A 12,504-nucleotide genomic window follows, 5' to 3' on the forward strand; every position below is an offset into this window, starting at 1 on the left:
ACAAGCTGCTCATCTAAAAAAGAGTTGAGTTGGGGGGGGCGGGTTATTTTTCCTTTGTATTTTGACACTGGAAATTCAAGCCTGTCGTAAAAGTTGGAACATGGGAGTAGGTAAAAGAAAGGCAATTCATTTCCTAGCCTTTGTTGTTTGTGAGCTGGGTTAGGGCTCTGAAACAAAATAACTGTCACATAACAGGGCTTGGCGTGCATTGGCACAGGCACATATTTTATAAGATGTGACCTAGTCTGAAACAATCTGCGATGACATAGGAACTAAGACAGTGAAAGTTGAGCTCTTGAGAAAGGAACAGATTTGTTTTTTAGCCAGACTTTCTAGGTCTGGGTGAAGTCTTGGCCTTACCCTTTGTGGGTTTGGTTTCGTTGCACCTATTGAACATAACTGCTGAATGACCATCCTGAAAACTGAGTCTGTTGTTTAAAGCTTTAATATCTATTCCAGCCACATCACACTCAAACATTGAGCAATAGTTAGGGCTCTCCAAATGTTTGGGGTTTAAAAGAGTAATGATTTTTCTTATTTTTGTTTTCATTCTGATTTTTAAGTGTTTAGGACTTCAGCGTTGTAAACTCTTCTCCACAGCCATTTGAGGCAGAAAAAGTGTGTGTGTTAAACAAGCACAAAATGAGATTTTCATGTTATCTTGTCAGGAGACAGTGTAGAGTGGAACTTCTAGAAATTAACTGTTTCAGAGAGCCATGAGCTTTCATAGGCAACAGTCTGCTTCATCAGACATTAGTCACCCGACTCCAGGAAGTGAAGCTTGGAGAGAAATCCCAAATGCCCGCTTTTGGCAGTATGTCCTGCAGGAAAATCCTGGAAAACAAAAATTAGCATTCCTGCTATTTCCAAAGTAGACTGCATACAGATTAAAAACCAGACAAACAAGAAAACCAAATAAGCCTACTTTTTAAAAAAAAGTGCAGGAAAAAAGGGCTTGAACCTAGTTTAAAACAATGCAGAAAATTTGCAGATCATTTTGCCAAAACTGGAAAAAGGAATAAGTATCTTGGAGTAACTTCTTTTTTGGTTGTCTGAGGAAGGGCTGCATAACGTTAGTAAAGGTATACTAGGCTCTACAACAAAGAAGGAGGTGCGACTGTTAATTGTGAATTTGCAGGGGTGAGGGGAACATTTTATTGTGTGACTGATTGATTGTAGACCCAATCAAGGAATTTTTACAGCCTGTCATTTCCATCGACTTTGAGTTGAACTACGGTACGTACATCAACCAAGTGTAGTGAATTTTCAGGTCTCAAACTCTTTGGCAAAAATCACTGAAATGAGTACTTGCCAGTAGAAGCAGAGAAAACAAACCTGAACAAGAGAAAAAGGTCTAATTGAGCTACCACGTCCCACTGGTGGGACTTGGATCTGGTTTTGAGGGAGCTCTCTGCTCCAGCCTGCAGTTACATTCCAGGTTGTTATCACAGCAGGTTTCTGCGGACGTAAGGACTGAGAATAAAAGGCTGTACTGCAAAGGACAATACTGCAATCCAATTGCATTAAGCAGTGCTGCTAGTTTTTGAAGCTATTGGATAAATGTACTTGACTGTCTCTGTTACAAAAAGTGACAAATGTTTGCATTTATTTCTAGTTCAGCAAAGTTCATAAATGTTTGTAGAATTGTTAGGAAACATCCCATACTAATATTTCTGTGAAGCCTAGAGCCAATTTAAAATGGTGTCATTTGATTAGGAATGGGACCCTTATATTCACACTGAGGTTTGTCATTTAAAGTGTAGTTCCTCTACCACATGAAGGGTTTTATTTTTCCTTTTGTAGCATGTGCACTGATTCTTCTAATGTCAAGCTTTCCTTTTGTCTTTTGTCTTTTTTCTGGGGGTCCTGGCTTGCAGAACAAAGAGTACAAGTTGCTGAATGAGCAACTCTCAGCGCTTACCTCTGCCCACTCCACCGAGATGAAGAAGCTGAAGAAGGAACTGGAGCAATACCAACAGAGCCAGGGGGATGGCAACCAGCTTGTTGATTTGCAAGAAGAGATTGAAAGCCTCCAGCTGGAGCTCAAGAAAGCCCATAGTGAAAGGAAAATTATAGAGGATGCCTATGTTAAAGAGAAGGATCTTCTCAAGAAGGTATCTATTGGGTTTCTCCTGTGCTGTCTGTGTGTGGTGTAGGCGTGGTGTAAGTTAGAGCTCTTTTGGGGAACCATTCTCAGAGTTGGATAATTTGGTTAACAACTGCATTGTGACATTTTTTTCATGGAACATAAAGGAGTTTATGAACTGGGGTATAACTATTACCCCTAAACACTTTCACTAAATATGGTGTTTTGTGAAAGATGCCAGGTATAATCAAATCCTCCACAATGTAAGAAGTGGGCACATGGCAGTTGAAACTTCCCTGCCTGTATAGCTTAATCGCAACTTCTTCATATGCTTATTAGGAGCATGTTCCATCTTTTCCTGCTTTATATAATAATCTTTCTGAAGAAACCACAGCTGGATGACACATCCTTGTTTAGCATCTCTTCACGCACCTTGTAAGGAGGGGTATATCCAGAGTGGGTGTGGTGACACAGTTGTATTCCCTTCCTCCCATGGTTACGTCCTCCCCACCTTTCAGACCTGGCTGCTGCTCCCACAGTATGGGATAAGTCCCCAGTTCATTAAGAATTTTCCCTCCCTTCTCTTTGCTCAGTGGCAGATCCCCTCCTGCTGCTGCTGCCACTGCAGCCACCTGCCCTGGGGTGGAGGAGAGCCACTTCTGCCATCTTCCATCCAGGCTGCACAGGACCAGGCTCTGCCAGGAACAGTGGCAGCAGCAACAGTGGATGGGTTCTTCCTCCTTGCCCAATCCTCCCAGGCTCCTTGCACACTTGAGAACAGGCTGAGGGAACCCCCTACTGCTGTCACCACCGCCACTGTTGGTGTCATCAGCAGAGCCCAGCTGCAGCAGGGCAGGAGTGACTGGAGCCCCCGCTAGCCCTTGGGCAGCAAGGGAGGGAGTGAATGGGTGGAGAGGGGAGGGGGCTGCAACTGAGCAGGGATGGCAAGAGTTGCGGGGGAATGGGGGGTGGACAGAGTCAGGCAGGCGGGTAGGTGTGGGGGTGCAGCTGCCTGGTCACTGCTCCCACACACACCCCTTTACAAAATCCTGCATCCACCTTTTGCTTGTTAGGCTTAACTAAATCCATACTGCTACACTAACTGATTCATGGTGTTTTCTAAAACATGAAACACAGTAAGCACCACTAGAGAGCTCAAACTAGGGAGGAAAGTAGATCCAGCAAACTACAGGCCCATCAGCCTGACCTCTGTCTTGGGGAAGTTCTTGGAAAAGATTATCAAAGGGGCAATCCTTAACAAACTAGCTGACGGCAGTATCCTGAGGGATGCCCTGTGGCGGGCCAGTAGGAGGTGTTCCTGCATTGAGCCACCCACCTCACTGTGCCCAACCACCGTTAAGGCTCAGAGTGCCTCCCTGGAGGTGCCTCACGTCTGGCCGACCCTCTTTCTAGAGCATACCTGCTAGCCTGGGGGTAACGCTGCCACCACCCAGAGCTGGGCTTGATTCTGGCTCTGCGCACCCTGGGAAACGCAGGCCTAGTAGCCCGCGAGTGTACTTGATTCACTTCAAGAACTTGGGATGCTTCCCTTGGTCAGAAGCACAAGTAGTGGTCTCCCTTAGTCAGCCGAACCAAGGGGACCCCAAGGCATAATCTAGACCCACTCCCAATAAGTCTCCCACACTAGGTACAAAGGAGAACTTCATTGGTTACGAGGGGTAGGGTTGGAATAGGGTACAGGGTAGAGCAATATCAGAGAAATCCCATAGACCAAACTCCCATGGCTGGGTAGATTTTGATCACGCATCTGAGTTACTGCAAGCTATACATGTAGTTAGATCTTGGGTAGCTTATTCACAAGTATCATCCAGAGGCAGGTGGAGATTCCCTCTGGAGACAGGCAGTTCCTTGATCATGAGTTTTGAGAGAGAGCAAGTTTCAGATGGTCCAGCGCTTCTCTCTCCCTCTCCCTCTCCCTCTCCCTCTCTCTCTGAGCCTTCCTCATGGCTGCTGCCCCTTACTCCTGGGCAGTCCTTAACTTATATAGCTCCCGTGACCTCATTTACCTGGTCCAATAGGGGCCAGCACCTGTTGGCTGTCAGTCAACCAATTTGAAATGCATCACTAGTTGCTGGACAGACTGGCAGTCTCTAGCTCACCAGGGAGCCCAAGCCCCTCACCCAGGTATGTGGTGCCAGTCACGTAGGCAGAGGGAGCAGGTTTCCCCCCTCCCTCAGGAATGTATCCAGCTCAGGTTACCTAACGAGATAGGGTAAGGTGTGTATCCTCTGCTGGACCCATCCTAACCAAATTGTCACAGAGCAGAGTTTATGGGGAGAAACAGAGGTGGCCTTCTGCCACATACCCAGCATGGGTTTGTTGCAGGTCAGTCTTGCTTGACCAATCTCATTTCCTTTTACGACCAGGTGACCTATCACCTGGACAAGGGGGAAGAGATTGATGTCATATATCTTGACTTTAAAAAAGCCTTCGATCTGGTATCCCATGATCACCTCTTAGTAAAACTGGCTAACTGCGGCCTCGACCTCACCACGATCTGCTGACTGGGGAACTGGCTCCGTGGTCGGACCCAGAAGGCGGTGGTTGACAGAAGCCAATCGTCATAGTGAGCAGTCACCAGTGGGGTCCCTCAAGGCTCTGTCCTAGAGCCTATACTATTTAACATATCCATCAGTGATGTGGACATTGATCTCAGAAGCAGACTGGCCAAGTTTGCTGACGACACCAAACTCTGGGGTAAAGCATCCACATCTGAGGATAGGAGGGTGATCCAGGCAGATCTTGACGGGCTCATGAATGAAATGGGCGGATGAGAACCTGATGGTGTTCAGCACCGAAAAATGCAAGGTTCTCCATCTTGGGAAGAAAAACCTGCAGCACCCTGCTGGCTAGCACTACTGATGAAAGGGACTTGGGGGTCAGACCACAAGATGAACATGAGCCTCCAATGCGATGCTGCGGCTAGTAAAGTGAGCAAAGCACTGGCTTGCATCTGTAGACAGTTCTCGAGGAAATCTGGGGATGTCATTCTCCCCTTGTACTCGGCCTTGGCTAGGCTGCAGCTGGAGTACTGCATCCAGTTTTGGGCCCCACAGTTCAAAAAGGATGTGGAGAAGCTTGAGAGTGCAGAGGAGAGCCATGCGCATGATCAGAGGGCAGGAAAACAGACCTTATGATGAGAGGCTGAGAGCCATGGGGCTCTTCACCCTGAGCCTGCGCTTTTCCAGGCTGATCTGGTGGCCACCTATAAGTTTATCATGGGTGCTCATCAGGATCTGGGGGAACGTCTGTTCACCAGAGCACCCAAGGGATAACGAGATGGAATGGTCACAAACTCTGCCGCAACCGATTCAGGCTGGACATAAGGAAGAACTTCTTTACTGTCCAAGCCCCCAAGGTTTGGAATAGACTGGCATTAAAGGCGGTTCAGGCACCCACTTTGAACACCTTCAAGACCCATTTGGATGCTTATTTTGCTGGGATCCTATGATCCCTGCTGACCACGGGGCAGGGGGGCTGGACTTGATGATCCTCCAGGGTCACTTCTGGCGAAAATGACTATGAAACTATTTGAAAGGCTACTATTGATCCTTCTAGTTGAGACCACCATTGGAAATGAAGATTTGTTCACTCTGGGTGCTCATTGAGACAGTCTGCTCTTTCCCACGAGCATGAGCAATAAGGCAGCTGTTCAATGCTAACAGCTTTTGGTCATGTCTAGCTGCTGTTGGCTGCACACCACTGATTTCAGCTGGACCTGGAAGGCTTGTTCTCTTTACATGCCATTACTCCTGAACCATCTGATTGTCTTCTAGGTTGCAGTTGTAACAGAGATTTTCAAAGAGAAGGTCTGTAGTGTGAGCAGACACACTGCACTGTAAGCATTTTGCAGAGTCTTCTACCAAGAAATTCCTCACTTCAGTTCTTGTTATATGATCCCTTGGTAGCTGGAATACAGAAGTCTGAGCACTCGCAAACAGCAGTATTATCTGTGATGGGACTGGGAGGGAGACTAAATGGAAGCAGTCCCTCATACTTTTTGCAGCTGAAATACTTGAGTGCTTTCCTTAATATTAACCCCGAGGAAAATGCTTAGGAAAAAGCATTTATGTGCTAGGTGATTGACTACAAGCTGTTTCACACTGCTGTCCAAGAGCTCGCCTGGTCTGAAATAGAAGTGACTTTTATTCCAGAACCTTTGTTCTACTCTGGAGCCACACTTCTTCTGCGATGGCATATGTACCTATGGGTCTCTTCAGGACTGCTGGGGCTATTCTGGTTCATTTCCCTAGATGAGTATGTCCTTCAGCCTGGAGTTTTGATGATTTGCTGTTAGAGCCAAATACTGGAATTATTTAAGTACACAGACAAAGCATTGCAATTAAACCCACTAAATCTTTCTGTGTATCTTTCCAAAGGACACATAGTATGTACACACTTGATTTTATTATATCAAATGTCCAAAACCTGGAAAATGTCTTGGTCAGTTTTTATGTCAAGTGTGCTAACAACAAAATGAACATTTTTCTTCACATTTAAAATCAACTTTGACAAATTTTAACAGATTTTTCCCCTGCTCCTGTAATCGTCTAACATGCAAGAAGTGTTTTGAAACATGACTTGTGTCTTTTGAAGTGTTTTGTGATCCAGGGGAGTAAAGTGCTGTGCAGAAATTAACTGTTGTGGTTAGTGTAGTAGTGCAGGGCTTTGATAGCTGCTAATTGTTAGGCAGACGTCCTCGATGGTCTGGAGATCCAGTTTCTTCAAGTTCAGCATCAATCAGAAGTGCGTGCAGTCCGGTCACCGCAGGAGGCTCTGGTGAGGAGCGTTATTGAGAATTTCCCCACTGCTGATTTAGCAATGGGTGCCCTGGCTCTGTTTGGTGTCACTGTGGTGAGCATGGTAGGAAGGCATTCTCTATAGGTTTTAGCAGGCACTTTTTACCTGTTGAATTTAAATTGACTGTTTCCATTAAACTTTTTGGCCTTGAACGTGTCTGCAGCTGCCACAAATCCATTTTAATTGCAGTATTGTCAGTAAAGAATCTACCTTCAGGTAGAGCTTCACTTCCTAAATCTACTGTATACAAAAAATGATGGACTAAATACAGACATTATTTTTCCAACTATATAGTAGTGGTCTAATAAAAGATACCACATCTGCCCAAATAACCTTGTCTGCCTATATGTGCAGGTTTGTTCTTTCACTTTTTCTCTTAGTTTGTCTTCCTTCAATCAGTATAGTTCATCTGACTTAATTTTCAGGCTCCAGCAGGAGAGTGCAGTGTGGGTCCTGATGAACTATTCTGAATGGATTTTAGCAAATAACCTACCTGTTCTGCGAGGGACTTAATCTCAAAACTGCTTGGCCTTCAACACCTAACCTGCAACTATTTAGTTCTCAAGGAGAGCTGCTTGGTGCTGAGCACTTTCAGAAACTCCAGACACTTCATTTAAGCACCAAAGTGGGTGCTGAGCTCTTCTTGAAATCTGGGCCTCACTCTCCCTCCCAAGGAAAGCTCAGCTATAGATAGAAATCTCAAACCGTAGAGGAATTTGGAAGCATTGCTGCAATGTAACTGGCTCCATTTCTGTGTTTCCACATTAAATGGGCCATTTCTGTTCTCATTAGGATTCTCTGAAATGTGAATGTGAAGTTCTAGTTTTTCCCTCTTTCATACGGAAACGAGAAACCAATAAACAAAACCCATTAGCTTTGAGAGAGTAAAAAGCTTTCATTTGGGCCTGGGGTTTATAGAGGATAAAGGATATCTTTTTAGCAAGGAGCCATTTATTGTGCCAGCTCATCTCTGTCATACTTTTTCTTCCCTTCAAACAAAAGTAAGAGATTTCTCAGCCTCAGGCTCCTCAGTTCTCTCTTCCTTTTCCAGACTATGAGAGATTGCTATATAAAGAGCACATTGTATTATAGCATTTGGGGAATATTTACACACACGCACGCACACACGTGCGCACACACCGTAGATTTAGCTTGCTGATGCAGTATCAACACATTTTCCCAAGTCGCCTGTAGTTCTGCAGGGCTCAGAGAGTAAGTTTTCTTTACTCCGCTTCTGTCTAGTCCACAGCAGTATTCGTGATGTAAACATAATTCACGCAAAGGTATAGCTGATTGCTCCATGGCGATGACTTTTTCAAGTTATAGTTTTATAGCTAAATGGTTGTAAAAGAGTAGAAGTGATTTTCTGAGTTACTGTGTTCAAGTTGCCGTGGTGCACAGCAGAAATGAGGTGTGAGTACATTTTGAATCTTCTCTATTTTCACCTTCAATAGCCATGTTTTTGCCATGTGAATTTTTTGCTAAAATACCTTGGTTTATTCTACCTGCCCAGAAGACTGAGTAGAGCAGCCTGAACACTCTTAAATTAGATGGCTGTATTTTAGTTACAGCTAGGCTGTGTTAAGCTTTCTTGCTTAGTGAAAAACCCTTCATAGCATGGAGTTGTTTTTTCCAGATGCTTTGAGATCCATGTATTGTTCTCTGCAAGACTTTTCTAAATTTTGGCTGTTGTATTATGTGATGCAACTGCATAAACCTCAAGGGAAACAGCACATCAGGATGCTGCGCATTGAGTTGTTCTTTCATCCCTGGTAGCAGCAGCAGAATGTTCTGCTCAAATGGAGCAGTATGTCGCACATTTATGTGTAACAACTTTCTGCTTTGACTTGTCTAAACTAATGCTGGCGCATACATCAGTGAGCAAGGCTGAGTGAATTTACTGAGTGGCTGCCAGCTTCACTGTAGGAGCAGCGTCATCCTACGTGACATTCAGTTTTACTCTGCTTCATGCTTTTACATAGCATCTCTTATGACTACCATGTTTAGCACTGTTTTTTAGTATTCAGGTGGCGTAACCATTAACTGTCAGTCATGACTGTTAGTGACGATTATTAATACTTAAAATGTGTTATTTATATTAAAGTAGTATGGAGAGTCCTGTCTTGTCGGGCTGCAGGCTGTAAAAGTGCAGAGTCCCCATTCCAAAGTTTTGTAATCCTAATATGAGATGCAAAAGGGACGTATATCAAACACACCATTTCAGAATTACAGCCAGGTTAACGTATTTAGTATTTAGCTTGTAAAGCACTTGGATACTCTGGTGATTAGCACAGCAAGACTGCCACAACAGATGCATTGCTTGGAAAATGTAAAGGATCTCCCTAACAGTCCTTCCACATGGCTCAAACTCCTTGTCTGTCTCTTTACTGTGTCTCTAAACTTCTTTGTTAACTGGGAAGCATGTTGAGATCCTCTTGTGGCTGGAAACACGCTTCCAGGGACAGTTGATGTCCAGCCCTCACCACCATTCTGGTTTACGTATTGCAGATTCTTTTTTGAATGCTCAGAATGATGTTGCTGTTGTCTCCTCTGTTCTTCCCTTCTGGCTTTTTTCCTTTTGTAATCCTTTTTTAGTGACAACATTTATACTTGTTTCCTTCCCCTGTCTTCACGTCATCCTGTTCTCTTATCTTCTGGATAAAGTTCTGTCTTTGTAAAAGTACATGGACAATACCATGCACCTGGCCAAGAGCTTTGCTGCCTCTATAGGAAGGTGACACTGTGGATGAAACCACTACAGAATATTTTAGTAATGTAGCAAAATTAGCAGCAGTGTTTTATGGCAAATGTGTAGTTCTTTTTAAATATGAAAATGGACTTTTCTGTATTTGGACAGCCTTATCCAATGGATGCCAGTGAACAGCTTGTGTTGCGTTTGCATTTCAGTGAAACACCTATATTTTTGTCAACTTCAGTTTTTTGCAGTCGTGGGAAAAGTTTATGAAAAATGTAACTAGTTAAAAGTTAGCAGCCTTTAAAACTAACTTGAGTTAAAAGTTAAATATTTCCACTTTCAACTAGTTAAAAGGTAAGTTAAAAAGAGCAACTAGTTAAAAGTTAAGTTGATTTGTGAGAAACATGGTGAATTGCCTTTTAGCATCATTTTTCATTTTCAAATGAAATGAATGGGTTTTTTCATAAGCCCACAGAAGTGCACTAATTTACTAGGCACTCACTCTGCTTTACCTGAAAACAGTGTTATACTTGTCATACAGTTTTCAGAATAACAATTTACCAATACCTATGTAATGTTAGATCCTTCTCACCCTCTCCATGTGAAGTACTTTGTAAAAGTCAATGCATCGTGTAGGTACACCAGAATAACAGAAAGGAGATGTTCATAGCCAGGTGACAAATGAAAGCTGTTTCCACAGAAAACCTCTGTTGCTACAATTTTTATTGCTCAAAAGGGAACAAAAGGGTATGAAATGCACCTGAATTAGAAATAATGAAAGTGTGTGAAAATCAAAAGTAGATTGAAATGAAAAAATCAGTTTAAGTGAGAAAAGAAGGTTTAGTTGCATAGCAGAAACTGTTTAAACCTGCTTAATGAAATGCGGCAAAAGCTGCATTTCAAAATTTACATCTGACGATTTTCCTCTTCTGTCTTGCAAAACTAAGCCCCCACTACTGAACAGTTGCTCTACATGGGCAGATGAGGGGATGCTTGTGTTATACCGGATGAATAGTTTTTTCATAGTAGGTGACATCTCAGATAAGTTTGCACAGATGAGAAGTAATGCTCAACTTGGGCCCTGGGCTGCTGGTTCTGATCTTCATTAGAATTAAAAAAAAGTCATCATCTGCTTTACCCTCACTACTTGCTCCTCTCTTAGTGGGATCAGTGTCTCTGCTTGCTCGGGCTTATTCCCTCTCCTGCAGCCAGCTGGCTGCCCTGTTGACTTCTGCAAATGCACAGCGTCATGGGATGGGGTCCCTACAGATGGCCACATTACCCCTAAGGCCCCTCGACTGTGCCAGTTTGGCCCACGGGGCACCCTCAGTTCTCACCCGCCACATTTTGATGGATTTATAGTATAGAGAGGCTGTCTTTTATCCTCTTGGACATGGTTTGATGGACTCTCTGAACCCTGTGGATTCCCGGCCCCCTTGTGGGTCCCGCTTCAAAATAGATGTCACAGGACACCCCAGCCTTATGGGCTATATGCGTGGCTCCAACTGCCCCTTTACCATGCCCAAGCTTCGCAGATGGCATTGACATTGTCCAGTCTGGGCCTTGCTATGAATTGGCCGCCTTGTCCTCTCTGGGCTCTCCGTAGCCCTGTCTCCACACCTCACTGGTGCCTGTGCACCCCAAAAGCTGTGCCCTCTCTGGTCCTGGGTCCCCACGCTGCAGTGGGTCCACCAGTGAGGCCGCCTCCTTCCCCAAAAAGCCTCACCCAAACCATTGGTCTTTATAAACAGAAATCAACCTGCAAGCCTGAAGGCTATAACATAATCAAGCCTCCCAGCTAAAACATAATTCAGGCCACACAGGGCATGCTCTGTCCCTCAACAGTACCAGAAACTGCACTATGCAGTCAGGCCTCTCCCCTTTGCTTCCTCTGGGGGAGCTCCTTCCCCCCTGGCTGCTGGCAGGGAACTGCCTTCCTGGCCTCCGCCCTGGGGTTTATATATGAGCCAGGCCCTGCCCCTGCTGGTCAGCTGACTGCTGGCAGGTGTGGCCCAACTAACCATTCTGGCTGCCCTGGTAACCAGCCGCTGGGGCTCCCCACTCACTGCTGGGCTCTCTCCCTAGCAGGGTCAGCCCTTTAAAGGAGCAGGACACCCTAGTGCTCTGCGACACACACAGAAAATGTCAGCATGAACTAAGGAGCTCTGGGACTTGTAGTTCTTAAGAGACCATCTCTCATAGGAAGGCACATTACTGTCTCTCAAACGAGAAGTCCTAGAGTTTCAATAAAGAAATATCGTTCCATGGAAGTCCTAAAGAGCGGCAATGTGAGTGGAGGGGGAAAACTCTGGGAAAGCTGGATTTCTTTCTTTCTATTTTTTTTTAATTTAAAAAAAAAAGTTAGTTAACCCTTTTTTAACTAGGTAACATTAAAAGTTGACAGCTGAAAATTTTAACTAGTTAAAGTTAAAAGTTAACTAGTTAAGAAGTTAAAGAAATGGCTAACTAACTAGTTAATTCCCATGTCTGTTTTTTGGGGGGCAGTTTACTTGGAGGAGAAAAACGTACTTCAGTTGCAGTTGAATCCCTCTTTCGATTCATGCTTCTGGATTGGTTTGAGTTGCTTCCAGAACCCAGTGAGAGAAATTGGTTTCATTTAGGGAAGGAGGGGAAAAAAAAAACTCCGGCCAGGTGAAATGTAATCCCCCCGGAGGGAGGTTGACCAGGAGGTGGCCTGCGTTACAGGACGTAATGCTTTACCTTGTTCCTTTCCTAGCGTGTATCAGACCTAGAAGAGGAGAATGCTCTTTTGAAACAGGAAAAAGAGGAGCTTAACAACAGAGTCCTGTGTCAATCTGAAGGTAAGAAAAAGGGCTTATGGATTCATAACTCTTCCAGTAACCCAGGGGTTTAACCATGCTTCCTACAACTTGTTTCTCCT

General features: G+C 44.5%; 1 protein-coding gene across 1 annotated transcript in view; it reads left to right on the forward strand.

The window, feature by feature from the left end:
- The window catches only part of LOC109307664 (unconventional myosin-Vb-like), a gene marked incomplete at its 5' end in the record, with an annotated part of 224,144 nt that extends 211,667 nt beyond the window's left edge, over positions 1 to 12,477 (forward strand). The window contains 2 exons of the mRNA XM_019531676.1: positions 1,878 to 2,114; positions 12,340 to 12,477. Of these exons, the coding sequence (XP_019387221.1) occupies positions 1,878 to 2,114; positions 12,340 to 12,477 (375 nt within the window). The remainder of the gene's footprint in view (positions 1 to 1,877; positions 2,115 to 12,339) is intronic.
- Positions 12,478 to 12,504: the final 27 nt, after the last annotated feature.

Source organism: Crocodylus porosus, unplaced genomic scaffold (genome assembly GCF_001723895.1).
Source record: "Crocodylus porosus isolate Cpor-Errol unplaced genomic scaffold, CroPor_comp1, whole genome shotgun sequence".
Taxonomy (NCBI): domain Eukaryota; kingdom Metazoa; phylum Chordata; order Crocodylia; family Crocodylidae; genus Crocodylus; species Crocodylus porosus.